General features: G+C 42.0%; 1 protein-coding gene and 1 long non-coding RNA gene across 8 annotated transcripts; one reads left to right on the top strand and one right to left on the bottom strand.

Annotated features, from left to right (window-relative positions):
• Positions 1 to 590: 590 nt before the first annotated feature.
• Positions 591 to 10,841, bottom strand: LOC119017805 (potassium voltage-gated channel subfamily G member 4-like). Of its 7 annotated transcripts, none has more exons than XM_037094855.1 (3): positions 10,703 to 10,841; positions 6,465 to 7,304; positions 591 to 2,785 (listed from the first exon to the last, which is right to left on the bottom strand). In XM_037094855.1, exons 2-3 carry the CDS (start codon positions 7,221 to 7,223, stop codon positions 1,943 to 1,945), a joined length of 1,602 nt encoding a protein of 533 aa, XP_036950750.1. In that variant the 5' UTR covers positions 7,224 to 7,304; positions 10,703 to 10,841; the 3' UTR covers positions 591 to 1,942. The 7 variants fall into 7 exon arrangements, with proteins under 7 accessions (XP_036950750.1, XP_036950755.1, XP_036950753.1 ...); XM_037094860.1 differs by having other exon boundaries at positions 10,708 to 10,837; XM_037094858.1 differs by lacking the exon at positions 10,703 to 10,841 and adding an exon at positions 8,973 to 10,181.
• Positions 8,767 to 12,773, top strand: LOC119017808. The gene is made up of 2 exons (XR_005074561.1): positions 8,767 to 8,893; positions 10,710 to 12,773. It is a non-coding gene; the product is annotated as an uncharacterized LOC119017808 (long non-coding RNA).
• Positions 12,774 to 21,288: the final 8,515 nt, after the last annotated feature.

Below are 21,288 nucleotides of genomic sequence, written 5' to 3' on the forward strand. Positions count from 1 at the left end.
CTAGACTTTCCAAATGTTTTTGGACCGAATGGCTCCAGTTGTCTCCGGGGTTGTGACTCGAAATGTATCCACTGTTTAACGGACATTTCTTTCACATATAAGCTTATGGGAACAAGTGTTTTTGAGCCGCAGTTCATCACCTGATGACATAAATAACACGGTGTGGCCACTATGAAAACTAGCTTCAGAGCCTCGCGCTCTTTCTTCCGGGCTTTGGAAAGGTTCTATAACGTCCTCCGTCAGGCCTTCAGGAAGACCACACTCTGAACCCAACTTACGTAATGACCAAACCGTGTGATCGTGACCTTGTGACAGGAAGTTACAAGTCACCACAACACAGAAGATCCATACTGTTGTAAAAATATTAGGTTGATGGGTCCGAACACTTTGTTGAAATGATAACTGATATCTCAAAAATAGTGACAATACTACAATATTCCATAAACCGAAGCTGTAATTGACTGAAAACAGGCAGTGATTTCTGTAAATTTATTTTATGGTACAATTCCTCTTTGTTTGTTAAAGAAGAACTTAAAAACATCTTCTGGCCTCGAGATAAAAAAAAAAAAAAAACAAGCAGAAGAGTGAAATGGTTTTTACTTGGTACTGACTTTATTTTAAAAATGAATGGAAGTCACACAAACAGAGGAGCTGAAACACATCAGGATGATGATGAAACACTCGTCATTTCCTGAGTGTCTCGTATGAATCTTGCGACACAAGTTATGTTTATCATATTTATTATTATTTCTGCTGCACACTGGAAGTTTCTCATTTCATTTCTTACCTGTTACACTTGCAGAAACATGTCGTGCTGTTTAAACTATCACAGTGAAGATTTAGTCAGTTTGTGACGTTAACGAGATGGAAAAACAGGAACTACAGGACAAAGAATTAGCAAAATAATGACATTACGAACAGGATTAATGAGTCGAGCATCTTGTCTGTGCTTTAGTTGTTGATGTCATATGATGATTAATCTCAGTTCAATCATCAAACTGCATCAAATTGTTTTTCATACAGGATGCACGATAAAAATCATCTTGATAATTGGAAGTTTACATTATTAACTGTCTCCACTACATCTTGGCCTTTCTTACCCTCATCTTGATAAAACTACAGACCATAAGCTTCTTTATAAATTACAAAAATGTGAAATGTAACCAGAAAAAACATTTTAATTACCTTTGTTATTCTGTAGTGAAACTGGCCCTGACGTTGTTCCTCAGGGAGCGATATCACCAATGACTGACTACTAACAGTGTCAATATTATTATTTAAATCGTATCATATGTGTTGCAGGTACAGAAAGCATTTATTACTTAATATAACAGCCTAAAACTTAAATTCCACAACATCCGTGTTCGGTCCGTCTCTGCTGATTGCTGATATTACAGGAGACGGTTTGTGTTGTCATTACAACTGGACCCATTAAACAGAGACGGATAACGCGGGCCAGAATCTGTTCTGTCTCACAAACACTTACGTATAATGGTAATCAATGCTAACGTTAGTAAGCTAAGCTAACACGCCGCCTCTTTCTGTCTAACACACAAATGACACGAAACTCCAAATATTGGCTGACAGCTGACGTTAATGTAACGCGAGTCTGTTTAGTGTCTCCAGTTTAAAATAAAAAGATGTTTTTATACTTGTTGTGCACAAGAGTTGCAGTGAGATTATAATTTATATTTCTTTTTACACAAATAGCGCCGATAAATGAAGTTATAGTTACATTGGTGTCTCATAGTGCTGCGTGTGATGTGTTTGCAGGTAGGACGAAGCTTAATATAACCTGTCAGGAGATAAACACTGAAGGTGTAATAGTCTCCGTTACGTAACAGTCTGAAGGACAGATATAGGATAGAGTGTGTTGTCAAGTGTCACCATTTTTAACGTATAATTACTGAGTCAGAGTGTTTGATTGCTCTCTTGTGCTCCATTAGAAAGCTGTGGAGGGAAGTGTGGATTGATGACTCCGGCACGACACCGGTCCGTCATTATCTTCCTTCGACGCAGACGAGAGCTCGTCTGGTGACAAATCGACTTTGGACCGGCTTCCCTCCGACTCTGCCGCCATTTCCTTCCCTCGCTCCTCCTTCCAGAGCTGCTCGTACTCCAGCTTCAGCTCCTGATACGATCGGGAGAAGGTGTGGAAGATGGACGTGGCGGGGAACGCCATGATGAGGATGCCGCTCAGGATGCTGGTCAGCGCGACTATCTGTCCGGGGATGCTGCGAGGCACCATGTCGCCGTAGCCCACCGTGGTCATGGAGATGATGGCCCACCAGTAGGAGGCGGGGATGCTGCTGAAGCTGTGCTGAGGGTACGTGGCGGCAAACGGCGCCAGTTCGCTCTCCGCTAGGTGAACCAGAGGTGAGAAGAGCGCCACGGCCACGCAGACGAACAGCAGCAGCAGGCCGAACTCCCTCATGCTGCGCTGCATGGTCAGTCCCAGCGTCTGCAGGCCCAGAGAGTGGCGAGCCAGCCGCATCACGTACAGGATCCGCAGGGCCCGCAGCAGCCGCAGGATCAGGCTCAGTTTGTCCAGATAACCTCTGCCGGCTCCCATGATGACGTCCTCCTGTGACTCATCCCTGACATCGACCACCAGGGACACGTAGTACGGCAGGATGGCGATGGCGTCGATGATGTTGAGGGGGCCGCGAGCGAAGGCCAACTTGCTCTGAGCGTTGAAGAATCGCAGCACAAACTCCAGCGTGAACCAGGCCACGCAGATGGACTCCACCACGAACATGTTCTGACACTTCTGGGAGCACTCGCCCTGCAGACACAGAGGACCGGCCGTGATGAGAACACATGGAGAGACTTTAAAGGGTCACCACACCAATTTCACACTTACAGATCAGTTAACTCGTCCTGGCTTGCTGGACTCTGCCTGTCAGAACAACGTCTGCTTCGAAAATAACCCTGATACCATCCTCAGAGCTCCACATGCACCCGGAGCCACAGGACAAATCAGAGTATCTCAAAGTCTGCTGCATCAGACTTGAAATCCCTGCATAATTATTCATTTTTAAACCACCCACAACCACTAAACCATAATTTAAGCTCAACAGAAAACTCCCATCAGACAGTACTCAGCCATGAAAACAGTGGTTTAGTAATTAAAACGTCCTAAAAACCAGAAATCAGTATTTCTGGTTCCCTCATATCAGAATCTGTGAGGTGTGAAATAAGGTTTGTTGTTGTTTGTTCTCCAACATAAAATCCATCATTAAACTTCCCACAGCTTCATTATGAAGCTCCTCATGTGTTAAAAACAGTTAGCGGTTGCTAATAAGCCTCTGAATGAGACTACAGAGGTTGTCGGGGACATTAAACGTCCTTACAGAGTAGTAAGACTCTTAATGGTGGTGATGTTATGTCGTCTGTTTGTAGCGTAACGTTAGCTTCTTATTGCTACACATTTAATTTACACAAGTGGTGTTAAACTGTGACGACTATCTGGATTTTTCACACAGATTATTTTCTGCAATAATCAAATTCAAAGAGCTCACAGGGTTTGTTGTCTGTAGGAAACAGGACGATGCTAATTTGGGTTAGCCCACAAAACATGTCACCGCTACACCACTTCAGACACCTCAGTAAACCGGATTTTTGTCCTAACGATCCAAGAATTAGTCTCTTTTTATCCAGAACTGCACCAGAAGTTAATGAGGTATGTTCTGGTTTGGCAAAACGTTGAAACATGTCACCTTCCCTCCATCTAGTGTTGAACTATGAACTCTCTGCAAAGTAAAATCTACAAATTGATTTATAGGCAAACTAGTCCAACATTTCTTTGGCACCAAGTGTCAAAAAAACAGTCTATTGACATGTGGACTCGTTAACGTGGGGGAAAGAAAATCAATTTCTATTTCAGAGGTTTTGAATGACGAATGATTGAGAACAAGAAAAGACTTTCTGACGATGAACAATCACAAACACGAGGCTGACAGAAAACACAGCTGCAATTACAACCTAGTAAAAACTCAGACTTCCTAACTGCACATAATGAGCCTCGTTAAGTTTACTGACAACACAGAGCTGAAGGGCGAGTTTCACCAAGCGTTAAAATCAATACTTCAGATCCATATTTCTGTACGCCGGGTTCTAAGAGGCGGTACAACTCCAGGGAGCGAGTAAATTATTCTCGAGGGCATTAATATTCAGAATGAGAGTGAACTTGATCTGAACTTTCTGCTTGAGAACACGTTGATAGCCAACTACATTTTAAACATTTTATATACTGATGTTACAGCTTGTGGAGATAAATGTCTGCCTCGACATCCAGGCAGCTGACGAGAGACTGGAAATGGTGGGACATACGTAACGTACATCTGAGGATGTTCGACTTTAACGTGACTCATACCTAACCAGTAAACAGATAAATCACTGATGAATGTGAGCAACTGTAACTTGGAACAACAAACTTCAGGGTTCAGTGGTTGCATTTTCAACACAAAAAATACAAGAACAAAAGTGTAAATAATAGATTAACGTTAAATGTTCTTCATCCAGATCGTTAGCATGCCTTAGCTAACACCTGATGTAAGATAACATGAGTAAATAAAATACATCTTTATTTACTTTGAACCAGAATCCAACTTTGAACCTCAAATCATCTTTCAACGCAAGAGACAAATCTAATGTTTGTGTTTTTAAAGCACAAAGTCATTTAGCCAGCAAATGAATATTTGCTGGCTGAGCTCAAGCGTTCACTGATTATTCAGGTCATCAGGGGTAATAGAATAATTAGCTAGAGACACAGGTTTCAGTCAACTGAGATTATATTAACTAACTAGGGAAATAAAGGCCTGTGACTTTAGACAGATCCACATTCAAGACTGAGGCGTACGGTACGTAGGAGATGGAGCGTTCCGGGTCACGGATGCTACGGAGCGCTACATCAGAACTCAAGCTAACGTTATCAGCTCTGTGTTTGGTTTACGGGACAAACTCAGCTTGGTCAACATCAAATCCTTCCTTCTGTGTTAAAGATAAAAAATATTTAATATCATCATTTTAATTAAATAATAGTGTTTTTTCCAAGTGACTCATTACGTAACTATTGACTTGAAATCTGAACAACTAAAAAATACAAGATTAATGTGCTGCTTTGTATTTACTCAGTTTTATTACGCAGTCTTTGTGAACAGCAATAACGTTTGTGTTGTTTGTCAAGGTATGTCATTGTGTATCTATAGTGAAGATCTTGTATAATATTGTGATCTGACGTAGGTTTAAACAATTATCTTAAGACAGAGTTTTCAATCATTTATCTAAGAACCACTGTTTGATAAATTACAATACATTTAAGTCCTTTTTCTTTCTGTCACGTTCCAACATTCAGCTCCGTCCAGTTCTGATCAGCTTCGTACGCCTGTCGAGATGAATAAAAGCGAACCAGCTGGCCGACGTTCAACTTCAGATGTTTGCCAAGAACTCGAAAACAAAACTGCTTTCCAGAAATTAAAAGGAATCTTGGCTTTGCTTTTGTCTCTGAGCAGAGATTTTAAAAAAAACAACTCCAGATGTTTGTTCAGTCCAACATTCATCAATCACACCAAATAGAAAAAGACACATTTTCAGCCTCTGAGTCGAACACGTCTCAGATCTGATTTTGTCCTGATTAGTGAAACTGGCTGCACGTTCGTCAGGGAGAAATCGATTCGCCGTCTCCAGCTTCATAATCACAGAGCGAGTTCAGACGATCAACGCTGAACATCAGTTATGTGATCAATACATCCTGTCTGTCCGCTCAGATGACACCTGCTGAAATCTATGACTCACCTGTCTGTTTACTGTGAACGATTTCATCCATCAGTCAAGTGATTTTGACTGACAGATATTTATTTATTAATCTATTTGACTTTTAAAATATTCATTATTGGTTTACTTAATCATTCCCAGTGGGTTATTTACTAAGATAAACTGTATTGATCCGATGCAGGGAAGCTGAAGAATTACAATTGATTTTTAATTTTGGGTTGTGTTGAATTGTTTCATGACGTCTTTCTTTAATTCACTTTGTGCTGTACGTTATCTCCACATGTCACTTCCTGTCCTTGTTCACCTGTGTTTAATTAGTTAATTAGGGGTTTGTGTTCATGTCTCTCGTGTTATCCTGGTTGGTACTTTGTTTAGTTTTTGCTTTGAGATTCTAGTTTTTGTTTCCATCCTGTTATTGATTCCTTTAGTTTTCTGCCTCACTACCTACTCGCTGCCCTGCAACATCTCAGTCCTTTGATTTATTGTTAATATATAAATATTGAATTTTCAAGCTCAAACCTTTCATCATAATTTTCTTGAGAGAATATAATTAACGCAGAATTAATTCACGTAAACAGTAGAGCCACTTCATGCCTCTTTTTTCATGACGCAGACTATTTTCCTGGAGAAAAGGCTTCACAGGTTTTAATACGATGTGTCTGTCAGCTTGTCGTCGGGCTCGTACCCACCCTGTTCTCTTCATCTCGCAGGTCTGGCATGGTGCTGATGCAGAGGCTGATGACGGTCACCAGCACCATGACGACAGAGAGGCAGGCGAACATCTTCCCCGCCAGCCCCGACTGAGGGTTTTCCACCACCTCCCGCAGCATCCAGGTCAGCCGTCGATAGCCCTTCTCAGTCTGCGTGTTGGGCTTCGTCAGCAGCATCCTCTTCTGCCTCCACTCCTCTTGTTTGCGTTCTCGCTCGGCCACTTCCTCCACGCGCGTGATCATGCGGCGCCGGCAGCAGCGCTCCATGTGGCCCGGGTCCACGCCCCAGTAGTCGAGCTCATCGTGCAGCGACACGGCGCACAGCTCCCGAAGCAGACGCAGTTTGCCCGCAGCCAGGAAGTTGAGGATGACCCTGAAGGCTGTCGGGTTTCGGTCGAAGAAGTACTCCTGGCACGTCTCGTCGTAGTCGTCGCAGAGATGTGCGATCTCCTCGGGGGTCGTGCAGAAGCGCAGACGTCCCAGACGACTCTGGGGAAACTGCTCCAAGGTGCTCCAGGGGAAGGTGTACCGGTTGCCCCCGACGTTGATGAGCACCTGCAGGGTGTGGTCGACCACGTACGAGGCCTTGGGGTCACGCAGCAGCTGGGCTCTCTGGAAGTAAACACCCTTGATGGTCTCGGTCTCCGGGATCTCAGTGAAGAAGCGGTCGAGGCTGCTGTCGTCACTGCTGATGGAGTACGTGCTGAAGTCATGGTTGGCGTTACTGATGATGGGCATGCTGGCTTCAGAGTGTGAGACGGGTCGGAGGAGGTGTTTGTATGTCCGGTCGACAGGAAGTTAGAAGGACCCACGGAGACGCTGCGATGACAAGAGAATAAAGGGATGAAAAATACATGTGGTGAAGGTGAAACTGTATTTAGGTTAAAAACACACAGACAGATGCACAATTAATCACATTACAATCACACTGCTGTATGAAGAAGTGTAACATTCAAATCAGTGACAAAACAGCATCATGAAGATGTTCTGGTCCACAACTATTGTTCTCTGGATGTCAGACGACTTCACATTGTTCATGAAGTTTCAAAGAAAATGAAAATTGTGATGCAGATGTATTGCTAACCGTTAGCTAACTCACCACACCATATGTTCATTTACTGACGAATCAATCAAGAATGATTTGCACGACATCCAGCATGTTGTTAACATTCAGGCCACGTCCACACGTACCACAACGATCTTTTTCCTCCGTCTTCCTCGGCATCGTTTCAAGAATATTTGAGTCCAAACAGATCCATTGTAAACAACTGAACACGCTGTAGTTCATATTCCAGGCCTATAGGTGGCGCTTGAAATTCACCAAAAACAGAGAAGAAGCGAAGGAGCATGTGCATAAAGCTTGCACGCTTTATACAAACAGACAGTAAAGGTGGATTAAATTGTTCGATGTTGAGATTCATGTCGTTCGTTCATTCGTTCGTTCGTTCAGTGGCACTTCCGTTACAACGTCGTTTAGCAGTGAATCATGTAACGTACAGTTCTCAGCTCCTCGTTCTCAAACAATCAAGCTAACGGACGACATAACACTGTAGTTCAAGGCAAATACACAAAGGAGAGAGAAACGTGGAATCAGTTCAGTTCATTCGAGTTACAGAGTCGTTCCTTCGAACTGATTCATTCGCAGCCGACAGTAGAAGGAGAAACCGAACACAACAAGAAGAGGAAAATGGCTAGTCGGTCGTCCGTCATCCTTTTTTCACTCAGCGTAGTGGCAGAGGAGCAGAATGTTTTGCCGTGGTAACCGACAGGCTCAATAACTTGTGCAGCACGAACACAAGCATGTAGTCTGCCATTGTTGTTGTTATGAGACGTTGCGGGGTTAATATTCAGATTCGCTGTCCAAACGAGAACACAAGGGCGGCGACCAGGTTTAAAAAAAGTGCGTTTACAGGATCCGTGAGGACAATCGGCCAAAACGACGTTTACACTCAGAGCAGTTTCCATGTGGACGGCCCTGAAACACTGAAAGGTTCCTCGTCGTCTCTTTATCTACGTTATGGAAGAGAAAGCACTGAGTTACCTGCAGATGTGAAGGTGATACGCGTCACACTTCTGTTCATTCACTCACTGACTAATCAATCAGGAACGATTCACACTACATCCTGCGTGTCGTTAACGTTCAATACTGAAGTCAAACCAGCGAGTCAGTGAAAGACAACCGGGCCTCGACGCCCTGGTTTGAGTCCTGACGCCTCTCTGAGAGGCTTCACACCTCGAGCCTCCTGATCCTGACGCCTCTCACACGTCTGCCGTTTGACCCCGAACACTCTCAGGTGTGAACGACCCGGAGAGGTGGAAACGTCTGACGCGGACCTGTGAACAAGAACTGAAGCAGCTTCGACCACGAGTTCTGTTCAGCGGACAGTTTCTTCCTCGTCCTCCGACAGGTTTTTAATATGAATGTGCTGCCGTGAGATAAAAACTGTGAATCTCAGTGAAGATTATTTTACATAATTTCTCACTTACCTCTGTCGGAGTCCGGACGTGTGGGGAGTTCAGGTTTTTGTTTCTGGCAGGCTTATAAAATTAAAAATCAACAACACCTGTTCCAGAATAAGTGTGAGTGTTACTGACAGGTGTTACTGTCATCAGCTTTCACTCAGACGTCTCTTAACCACAGAAATGACGAGAACTGAGAGTGTTTATTTTATTATGGAGCTGCAATTAAACTGATTCTGGACAGAAATGGAAGGTTTTCTGTGATATAGTTTGACACACACGTCTGTTTTTGTACGTAATGAAACACAAATGAGCCTGAAAGCATCAAAACGTACGTCAACGTAAAAACATCCATCTTCTTACGGAGGTTTGTGATGCTGCTTTTCTTCAAGCGAACGTCTTTCAGTGATTTTATCTCATTTAAAGTACAACAGTGTTCATATATAACATTATACAACATGCTAACAACGGCGCCGCCTTGTGGTCACTTATCAATCAATCAATATTTGCACAGTAAGAAAAACGGATGAAGACGAGTCGACTGATTAACGACCCAGAAACATTTAATTTCTTCTCAATAATTCTTCCACCAACGAGTTAACAGAAATAAATCTTCTAGCTTACGTTTCCAAAAGTAGCTTTAAAAGTTAAAAACATCTCAATGTTTTGTTAATTATGTTCTGATATCCTGCAGATAAATCATAAAAATAAAGAATTTATTGAGCGTCCATATTAAATATGTAATCAGCTTGACTGTCGGGAGCAGACGGAGTGATTAAGTTAAGATTTAGTTTTTGTTGCCATCGACAACATTTGTGCATCAACATGAATTAATTAGATCCAATAGAATCAGCACCACAGAGCAGAACTGGAACCAGAACTCAGATCTTTTACTCAAGTAAAATGACAATAAGAAATACTTTAAACATCACAGAATAAAGTATATTATATTATATTATCGTGATTATTGATGCTTTAATCATTTAATCAGTTATTTTAATTAGTTCACCCCCAGAATCAAGACGATCTTAAACTTCTACAACACGTCATGATTTATTGATTGGCTGATTGATCTGAATCTGCAGTAATCGAGTAGTCTAAATGTAGACCGTAACGTTTGGTAAGTTAGGTAAAAATGACATTTTAAGATAAATATAATAAGACATTAATTTAATATATAATTAGACATTAATTTAATATATAATTAGACATTAGAACCACATGTGCTGGAAATTCAAGTATATTTTGGCATTAATACTGCTGCACAGTATTTGAGTAAATGTACTTTAGTTACATAGTGTGAACAATGATCAGTATTTTATAACATTATGAGTTTAGTTGAATTAAAAAAAAATAATGTAATTGTCTCCAAACTGCAGTGAAATACAAAAGAGTCAATAAACTAGTGCCACAAAATCAGAGCTGCAGGAGTTCAGTATCTGAGTAAATGTACTCTGGTTACATAGAGTCATTTATGATATTAGTTACTTTTGGTAATTTAAGTATATTTTGATGTTACTCAAGTAAGATTGTTTACAGTGGTTTTGCACAGTATCTGAGTAAATGTACTATAGTAACACAGTGTGTAGTCATTAGTTACTTTTGGTAATTTAAGTATATTTTGATGTTAACACTGTTGAATTTCAGTGACTTTGGTCACTGCAGGAAAGTGAAGTTTGGTGTAAATGTAATCAGAGTAAATTAATAAAGTTACATCACTGTGTTTAAGTATCTGTTCTGGTGACGTGTGGTCTCACCTTACAGGACGCAGGTGTGCCTCGGCTCGGTTCCGTGTCTCGGACTCCTCAGCATCTTCTCATCTGTTGCTGTGATGAAGACTTTAATGAGGCCATCATGTTCTGATCGCTCCGGATGATCGATCCGCAGCAACGTCACAGTTTATGGATCCGCTCCGAAGTTTGCGGGTCGACGTGTCTCGGGTAGCAGCATCACCGGCCGAACACGTCGCCTCCCCGGCAGGTTCGGAGTTGAGAGGGATCACATTAAGATTGATGTGTCGGCTCGGCTCGGCTCGGCTCGGCGCTCTCCACTGGTTCCGACTGAGAGTAAACAGGATTATCTAACGGTGCCCTCCTGAAACCTGCTGCTGTGTTCTCATCTGTGTTTGACAGCCGGACCCTCCTCCTCCTCCTCCTCCTCCTCCTCCTCCTCTTTTCACCCTCCTCCTCCTCCAGCTCGCTCTTCTGCACTGTAAAAAACACGACATTAAAGCAACTGGACTCAGAATGAGGTGGGAAAACTACTCAGATCTGCTATTTAGCCCAACTAAATGTAGCATGTAGCATGTAGCATCACCACTGTGAATGCTAACATGTCTAATGCTAAGTAAAAATCATTCAAAATGGTTGAATAATAAACTTTATGAACACGCTCTGATAATATTTAGCTTTATTAGAGTTTTATATTAGCCTTCAGTAGCATTCAGTAACCACTGTTGATTAGTTTAATTTCTTACAACATTTCTTACAAGTGTTTTGGGCCAAATGCTAACATGAGCACCAAGCATGTTATTTCAGCATGCTAACATCCCCACAATGAAAATGCTAACATTTTGTCATTCAGCCCATGTAGCCAAAGCTGCATTTTAGCCATTGTTGAGTAGTTTAATCTCTTACAAGATAGCTACAACCGAGCTAGCTGTCTGTTGGGCCAAATGCTAACATGAGCGCCAACGATGTTATTTCAGCATGCTAACATGCTGTTATTTATAAGTTATAACAAAGTATAATGTTTACATACCCACATGAACAATGCTAACATGCTGTTATTTAGTGCATGTAGCCTTTAGTAACATGTAGCCAAAGCTGTATTTTAACCACTGTTGATTATTTTAATCTCTTACAAGATAGCTACCACTGAGCTAGCAGTGTGTTGGGCTAAATGCTAACATTAGCACCAAAGTTATAATTTCAGCAGCTAACATCCCCACAAAGAACATGCTAACATGCTGATGTTTAATGTTCACAACTGTTGCTCTCCTAGTTTAGCATGCTAGCATATACACCCACCATGGAGGTACCAACACAGCTTTGTGTTCAGCAGGTACAGTATGTTACCCATGTTACCTTCTTAGTTTAGCATATTAGCATGCTAAAAATTACACAATGAAAATGCTAACATGCTTCATTTAGCAATGAGATATTAGTGTCGTGAAATAGATTTATAAAATAGCATACTGGGTACCACAAAATCATACTTGAATATGGTATTTTAGTGAAAGTACTGTGGTTACAGAGTGTGTGAGGTAAAAAATTAAAGTGTATTGTGATGCTAATATTTTTTATACTTTTACTGCAATGTGAATAACAAGCAGCCGTACACTAACAGTTACTTTGACATTTTTCATTTTTCAGAATATATGTATTTAATAAACAAAAATGACAAATCTCCAGCAAACATAATAAACCTGCTGTGCCACAAACACTTCATGTTTTTACAGTGCAGAGCTGCTCGTCTTCACTCGATGACTCTTCAGTACAAACTGGACTCCAGTGAAAAGCTTTTGTATAAATGCAGCTAAATCCTGATTGACAAAGTTTGTACCGGCTGACATCTAAACACAGAGAGGATTAATAAAAACGGACAGAAGATAAAACACAGATCCACAGTGTGTCGCGCACGCACGCACGCACACACACACACACACAGACACACACACTGTTATGTCATTCATGATTTGCATTGCCGTTTTACAAGAGGCAGGTGGTTCTGTCGGTCCAGATCTAATAACAGATACATCAGTGACGGTGACATCTTCGCTCTTGTCACGTGAACTCTGTAAAATAAATGTTTGGTTTGTGAAACAACGATTTATTTCCCGTTTATGTTTCAGAGTGGATGACACACCGCTTCACTTACGTGTCCTTGTGTGGCTGTTTATCTTATTTGACTAATTATAGTTATAGGAGCGAGCCAGTCGGTGTGTTTGCATGAAAACTTTGCAACTCAAATGTGGATGATTTGGTGAACGCGTACACGTATTTGGAAATATTACATGTTGTTTCAACAGGAACAGAAAACCTTTTATTTATCTCCCTCGTGACGTCGAAATGGACATATGGACAATCATTAAAGACTGAAATGATCTGATAACTCGGTCATGAATAATGAGCTGCCTCTGAGTGGTGATGCGTTCACTTACAGTTGTGTTATTCAAGTCCAGTTGAATGGTGATGCGTTTAATCACTGTTGTAAATACTGTGCATTTGACCATCAATATATGAAGCATTAATATACATCAAAATATTTCTGCAGAGATAAACTCAGGTTAGAATTGTTCCTTGTTATTATGTCGTCTTGCTCTTCAGGTGTGTAAAAGGCTTAAAGCCGACAGAAGGAAGGCGATCAGACTTTATCCTGCATGTTGACCCGAGTCTGCAGCTCCTCTTAAACCCGACACACCAGAACAATCCACTTCATCTTCAGCGAGATGAGAGCGGTGTTGTAGAATTGTGATGAGGCGACCTCTGACCCCCCGAGGCTGATGAATATCAGGGATTACATGATAATCCACAAGCAGAAGGGAGGCGGAGGGAAGGCAAACCAGAGAGCATGCTGGGATGCAGCGAGCTGGGAAACATGCTGAGAGGAATCAGTCATGACTATAACCATCCTCTGTAAACTGGACCTGGACTGGATCCGGTTAGTGGGGATGTTTGACACCATAGATTAGGATTATCTGGAGGATTAAAGGGGCGCTCTTAACAATTTCTCACATAAAGATAAATTCATTGAAATCCTGAGGAAACAGATGAATCACGTCTTCTGTGGCTCAGAAGCAGTGATGTCAAGATAAAAAAAAAAAATCCTGATGATGTCATAGTGATGTCATCAGGGGAAACAGGGATATGGTGGGAACGTTCAGTTTCTACTCTGAAAACAGCAGCGGTGAAAAACAATCGTTTAAGTGATATGAACGAACAGTGAAACGCTGACGGGAACATTTGAATTGAGAGATTACACGAGTCACGTCATCACTGACTCACCTGAATTAAGAATGCATTATTCCATCGATATAAACCAACTCGACTGAGCTCAATACAGATCACCCGACATGGCCACAACGAAGCTCCCAGATGTCTTCCTGGGTTTACAGATCCATTGACAACATCCTCTGAGACGAGCACACAGACACCGATCACCAACCTCATCAATCAACCCAGCAGAAGTGTCCAAGTGGAAAATTAAATGTGCTTTTATTCACCAAAGTTAAGGGTTCACTTGAAACTCCCGTCAGGCGAATCTTGTCAATTACTTTGGATTGAAGTCCTGCAGCTGCTGAATCCTTTGGTTTCTATCAATGAAGAGGCCGAAGCATCTAGTTGCGGCTGTCTGACGGTGCCGAGCGTTGAAAAGTTCCTCTCTGATCCGGATGTCGTCACTGGAGTTGTTACAGTTTTCAGCGGAGCGATGAAGCCCCATTCACACCAATTCTCCGCCTCTGTGTGAATGTCTGGGAGGCGGTGAGGGGCGTCTGTCCTCCTGTCTGTCCTCCTGTCTGTCCTACAGATTCTTCGTCACATTTCTGCCTGATAAACAGCATTTGTCCCTGGCAGAAAACTTTAACTCACCGAGTGTTTGTGTTGAACCGTCAGTCCTCCAGACTGAGACTTCAGTGAACTTTCCCCAGAAAACAGCCTCCGCCCCCCACAAGCTCCTGTTTACTGATGGCGATTGTTTAATTATGTCATTTAGTGCAAAAATCATAACTTTGTCGCTTTCCAGGATGTTTGGTGTGTCAGGATTTCAATCATTACACATTATAACAGTGTCCATATGATTATAAACAGTCTGTGGTTTTGGATTGACAGGAGGACACCTGGGAAACACCTTGAAACCACACCGACATCATCATCATGATGTGGACCATCACGCCTCTTTAGGAGTCGCAGCGCCGGCTTCCTGTGTGAATTACACCACAGTGGTGATAATGCAGCGTCACTGTGTGAAGGAGCTCCTGACTCAGAGGAAGACTCCTTTAAACTGTTCTTATTTATGGACGTGAACAGAGACGAACCGGCACAGAGAAGTCAGCTCAGACTTCAACTCGTCTTTGTATTTCGTACAGAAGAAATCTTAAGTCAACTCTTCTGCTAATACAGAGACGTGTGTCCGTTCTTTCTGTGCACAGATCAGTTTATTTACCCTTTAAAAAATATTGCTCTGTCTTCACTGAGTTTCAGAGCCGCAGTCTGTTGATGGTTACAGCCTTTCATTTCAGTTTGTTTGGAAACCTTAAGCCTCTTTTGCAACTTAATTTCCTGATGGTGCTGGAGGTTAACATGGTTCAGTGGAATCTCTCGCCCAGAAGAAATTAAACCGAACTCCTGGGGAATTCGCTCGGCTCTCTCAATTTGTGTCGAGGCACCAGGGGACGGCTGCAGCGGGGCAACTGATAACTCACCCTTGATTCAGCACAAACAGTCCTCACCAAGGCTTGTTAATTAACCCCGCCTCAAACCGCGGTCTTATCAGGTCTGTTGAAGTCTGCGCTTAACTGCCGCTGAACTGTTTCTTTATTTATCCAGCGTGTTGATGCGAGCTGTGCTTCATTAAGCATTCAGGCATTGTTTCTGTGCCGTTACTGTCTGTCTCCTGTTTCTCATAATGGGATGACGAAAGGGAGGAAGTCCACGGAGCGTCGATGGAGGAAACCCTCGGAAGGAATCAGATTATATAGGCCGGGTGTCCTCTTACAGTTATTGACGAGCTGCTCTCTCAGCCCACCAACTCATCTTACAGGCCGCTGCACAGATCCTGGAGACAGAGTGCATCGTCCTGTAAACACCGTCTGCTTGTTAACAGGATTTAAAGTCACAAGGAAAACTTTATATCTGCTCCTGTGAGGTGTTTAGGTTTTGTTTTTTAAAGGGGCTCTGAGGAACTTCTGTGTAATCGTTAGTTCATGTAAGCAGACTCAATTTCTAAGCTAATGTTAGCTCCTGTTGCTCTCTGTTAGCAGAGCAGAGAGAGTCATGGCGACGAGGTATTCGAGAACGTGCATAAAGTCCAGCAGCTTCAAACTTCCTAAATAATCTCCCGCAGGCTCGTACAAACTACCAATGAGACGGGGAAGGACTCATTTTTCACGCCACGATACAATTTGCTCACACATGGCTGATAAAAAAGTGATAAATACGTGTAGATCACAAACAGACGTGTTCAAATTAAAGCTCAACTGTGAAGAAACAGTGTTATCTGGAGATGCATGATGGGATGGAGGCCTGTTGGGACAGCAGCAAGCTGTCAGAGATAAATGGAGCTGAGCTGAGCTCACAGATAGAACTGAACTGGGGAAATGCACTTATTTACTTTCTTGTGCAGGGTTTAAAGACATAAAGTTAAAGAAACGACGAGACATTTTCGAACACTGGACAGAGCCAGGCTAGCTATTTCCCCCTGCTTCCAGTCATTATGCTAAACTAAGCTGAACACCTAGTGGTTGCGGCTCCATACTGAACCCACAGACATGAGAGTGGTGTTGATCCTCTTAACAAACTCTCAGCAAGACGATGAGTAATCATACAGGATACAGTGGCAGCGATGTGTTTGGTGAATTATTTAGATTTCTGGATATCAGGTGATAGAGGAGAGGAACATAATCAGTCTGCAACACTGATATGAAACAGTCAGCACAAGAAAACAATTGTGACATAACCAGCTGAAGCCTCGTACTCGCTGTGATGGACTGATATTCACACTGCAGGAGAAGAAATGACAGCAAATATCTTCTGGTAGTAAAACCTGTCCTGGCGCTGGTAGATTTGTTCCTCTCTAGCTTACAGTTACGTAACGTCTGAGAAATGTTGGTGAACCAGGGGCAACGATAATCTCTGAAAAGTCTTTGTCTTTGCTTTAAAGGTCTAATCTCTTGTTTCTTTCTTTTTTTAATATCTAGTGAGCTAAATCTCTAGAGTATTTTTACTCAGACAGATAAAACACTTAATGATCAAACAGTTTGCAGAAGAGCAGAAAGAAGATGGGAGACAGTTCGAGGAAGGTGAAATCATATCATCTCTACTAAAGACAGTTTGGTCCGTGTCACTGCACACAGTTTCTGTTTTTGACAAGTTGGCAGCGACGTCCTGTTGGCGTTTTCTACCTCAACGAGCACAAAGTCAACAGAGAGTGAAACCGTCCGTAACGTGGAAAACAAACACGATGAACACATTAAGTATCACCAGAGAGAAGTGATGTGTGCTCACATGATCTCTGTTCCAGTATGGATGGTTCTGTAGATATATACCACTTGTTAACAGTCACTTTGTACAACAAGTCATTTTGTCATATTATTTATTCGTAATTAAGTTGCTGATGAAGGTTTTTAGTCATCCAGATCAGTGTATCTCTAAGTGCTGCATGAAAGAGACTTATTCAGTTCTAAGTTTCCTTATAGAGGGTGGGAGTGTCCTTAAAGACTGTGGGGAGGTCCTTATGCAGTGTGTGGGTGTCCTTACTGACTGTGGGAGTGTCCGTATGGAGTGTGGGAGTGTCCTTACAGAGTGTGGGGGTTATCTTACGGAGTGTAGGAGTGTCCTTATAGAATGTGGGGGTGTCCTATAGAGTGTGGGGGTGTCCTATAGAGTGTGGGAGTGTCCTTATAGAGTGTGGGAGTGTCCTTACAGAGTTTGGGAGTGTCCTTACAGAGTGTGGGAGTGTCCTTACAGGGTGTGGGAGTGTCCTTACAGAGTGTGGGGGTGATCTTACGGAGTGTAGGAGTGCCCTATAGAGTGTGGGAGTGTCCTTACAGGGTGTGGGAGTGTCATTACAGGGTGTGGGAGTGTCATTACTGAGTGTGGGCACATCCTTACAGACTGTGGGAGCGTCCTTAGAGAGTCATTAAGAATAAGTGTGAGCTATGAGTTTCAGAGTCCACTTGTGGATCGTTGACCAAACCGGCCTTCATGTGAGTTGGTTGGGCCAGGTGAGCCAAGGTGTGATATGTGACGTCGTAGGCCACCTCTTGATTGATTATTTTACTCCTCTTTGCAATGGATTAAATTACTTTGTTACTAATGTAATGTGTTGCTTGTCCACAGGTAAGTTGCAGCACTGAGTGTCCAGGCTGAGCTGCAGCACTAGTATCCAGCATTTATAAGATATCCAGCTTTATTAATGAATGTATTTATCTTAAACTTCAGTGAGTGAAGTTCTTAATTCAGACCGGATTGGGCTCTGAATGAAGTGAAGATTAAGGTCGCCTCATCGACATCCTGCTTCCAATCCCAATCAAGCAGCGGCCGCTCAGGACTTGTAACTATCGATAAACCTGCTCATAGATCTGCTCGGCTGAGGGCCAGAAATCCAAAGACAATCTGTTCCCCTCCTTTAAATCCAGTTACAGAGACGAGCTTTGTACTTAGCCTTCGTTCCCTCGACTACAGCCAGGCTTGAAAAAAAAAAAAAAAAATCAATAGAGGAAATTGTACGGCAGAGAAATTAGAGCGAAGAAGACGAAGAGACGAAGCTGCTGATTGGAAAAAACACACGAGGAAAAAGGTCAAGAAGGACGAATAGATGGAGGAGAGGAACTCTGCTGAAATCGAATCATTCCCTCGAGTTTAACAAATGAGCTGTCCGACTGAGTGTGTGTGTGTGTGTGCGTGTGTGTGTCAACACCGGCTCGATGGTTCTGCTTCAGGCTCAGTTTGTTTATGCAGAAATAACAGCTGGCTCGTCCTCTCCACACTGTATACTCACACTCACACACACACGTTTGTCTTCGTGCTCTTATGAGGACCCTCGTCAACATAATGAGTACAAGTAACTGAGTACATTTTGACTTTTTACTCCACTACATTTACCTGACAGCCAAAGTTATAAGTTACCTTTTAGATCAGGGTTTAATTTATGAAATGGATGTTGTGAAATATGATTAATTAAAGATTATCTGCTGGAGATTAAAGGTCCAGTTTGTAGGATTTAGTGACGTGTAGTGGTGAGGTTGCACAGTTAAAGCAACTGAACACCGCTCGTCTCACCCTCACCAAAAGTGTCCGTCTCTAGAGTCAGTGTTTAGTGTTTGGTTTGTCTGTTCTGGGCTCCTGTAGAAACATGGCTGACTCCCTCCTCTAAAAAACAACTGTATTGTTCGACTTTGAAAGCAGCTTATTACAACACTTATTCACTTTTCGAGTTAGGTGGCGCCCTCTAGTGGCTGTGTAACCCCTGACTGCAAAGGAGGAAGTCAGACGACAGAAGATAAAAAGTGATGACATCGGGGCCAAACCATGATGTTTTATAACTCTAACTAAGTGGTTCTTGTGCCTGAACCTAACCAGATCATAATCAGAGTGTTGTGACGAGAGAGAAACAGAAAATTCAAGCTAAACATAAAGGTCAGAGGTAAAGTTACAACACAGAAATTGTAAGTTTGGACCCAACTGCTTGCCTACTTGGCGAGCATTTATTCTGGAGATTGGGTTGAACTATTTTGGTTGAGGTCTTTAAAAGATTTAGAAATTGTTGAATGTATTGATGTTTTGAATAAGTCCAAGTTTAAAGCTCTTGATGAGCTCTAACAGGCTAATGAAAGTCTTCATATTCAAACCACTGCCAAGTGAGTTCACACATTGTTTATTAAGCCAATAGAGCGCTGGAGTGATGATTGTTTTTATGTATTTTTGTAGGCTAACTGAAGTTAGCATCGTCCTGGTTCCTCCACTACAATTCTAGAATTTTATTAATTTGATTTTGAATTGAAGTTTATGATACTTCCAGGTTCTGTTCATCCAGATAATCTCCAGAGACCAACGTAAATTAACTGTGTAGCAGTAAGAAGCTAATATCAGGCTACAAACAGACGACATCACGGTCACATGACTTAAACGTCATCACCACTGAGAGTCTTACTACACAAGTAAAATCCAGGTTTTCTATAAACTGATCAATATACAAGTTGTAAAGTCAGAGTTAGAACAGTGTGGAACTAAAGTGGCCTGTAAAGACGGACTAGTGAGTAGATGAGTCTCCGTGTTCGCTGTGAGGACGTTTAATGTCCCCGACAACCTCTGTAGTCTCATTCAGACACTTGTTAGAAACCGCTAACTGTTTGTAACATTGACATTTAATGATGATTTTATGTTGTAGAACAAAACTTGTAAATATCGTCAGCGTTCAAGAAAACTAGTTAAAAAACTAGACACCACTTTACACCCTCCAGATAAATCTGTCTGTATTTTGCAGCGCAACAGATTTTTTAAACAATGTTTCTGTGGAGACGTCCTGCTCCTTCTCACCTGAAGTCAAATTCTGGAACTGAAGAGCAAATTAATAAATGTATGAATTGAGGGAGAAAAAGACTTCTTCTTCTGTTATATGTCTAACAGAACCGAACAGATGTCTCTGTTCAGCGTCCACATTGACAATGAAGTTGGAATCTCTAATCAGATTGAAGATATATTATCCATGAAACAACAGCGACTGACGGATCATTGTGCTGATGAGTCATTTCACTTAAAGACATTTTCTGATCTTACTTCAGATTATTAACATACTGAACGACTGGTGGAGTCATTTTAACCCTGAGGTGCTTTTACCTCTAATCATGTAAGAGATCTGAATTCATCTTCCAGCGCTGACGGCCACGAACCGAAACATCGCAAGTGAGCGCAAACAAACATCCACCTTATTCTAACCTTCAAAACAAGTGTCCAAACAGCCCACGGTGGTTAAAAAACAGAGATCGGTCCTGATAAAGATAGTAATATAAGCCCCACACACACACACACACACACACACACACACACACACTCTAACACTGTAAGACAAGAGAATGGAAATGTAATTACATCACAGGCTGTCGTCTCCTCTGCAGAGATGAAACTGGACTCCTTCGTGTCTCATGTTGGTGTAATGTGACGTTACTGTACTGAACCAGTTAACATCAGGCGAACTGGGTCACGCACACACACGCACACACACAGAAACACACTAAAACTCAGCAGAGACACAGTTTATTATAATCATATTGGATTATAGCGCCAATGTGATTTATTACCAGGAATATTCAGCTACAATAAATCATCTTCATTATTCATCACGTGGTCAGAAATAACATGAACACTTGCGATCTCCATTTTCCTCCCTCGACTTTCACTGAAGTCTGCAAAGAAAAATAGAAACAGATGATGTGATAAGAACACGCTGGGAGATTTACCTTTTTACGGAAAAGAAAACAGCGATAAAAACTTCATATTCAGCAGATAAAGAAATATAAAACATTTCTTATCTATTTCCAACATGAAAAGGAGCATTTATATATATATATATATAGATGTTTTCTGTCCATAACATTTCATCAAGAAGATTATTCAGTGACATT

This window comes from Acanthopagrus latus, chromosome 4 (assembly GCF_904848185.1).
Source record: "Acanthopagrus latus isolate v.2019 chromosome 4, fAcaLat1.1, whole genome shotgun sequence".
In the NCBI taxonomy this organism is placed as follows: domain Eukaryota; kingdom Metazoa; phylum Chordata; class Actinopteri; order Spariformes; family Sparidae; genus Acanthopagrus; species Acanthopagrus latus.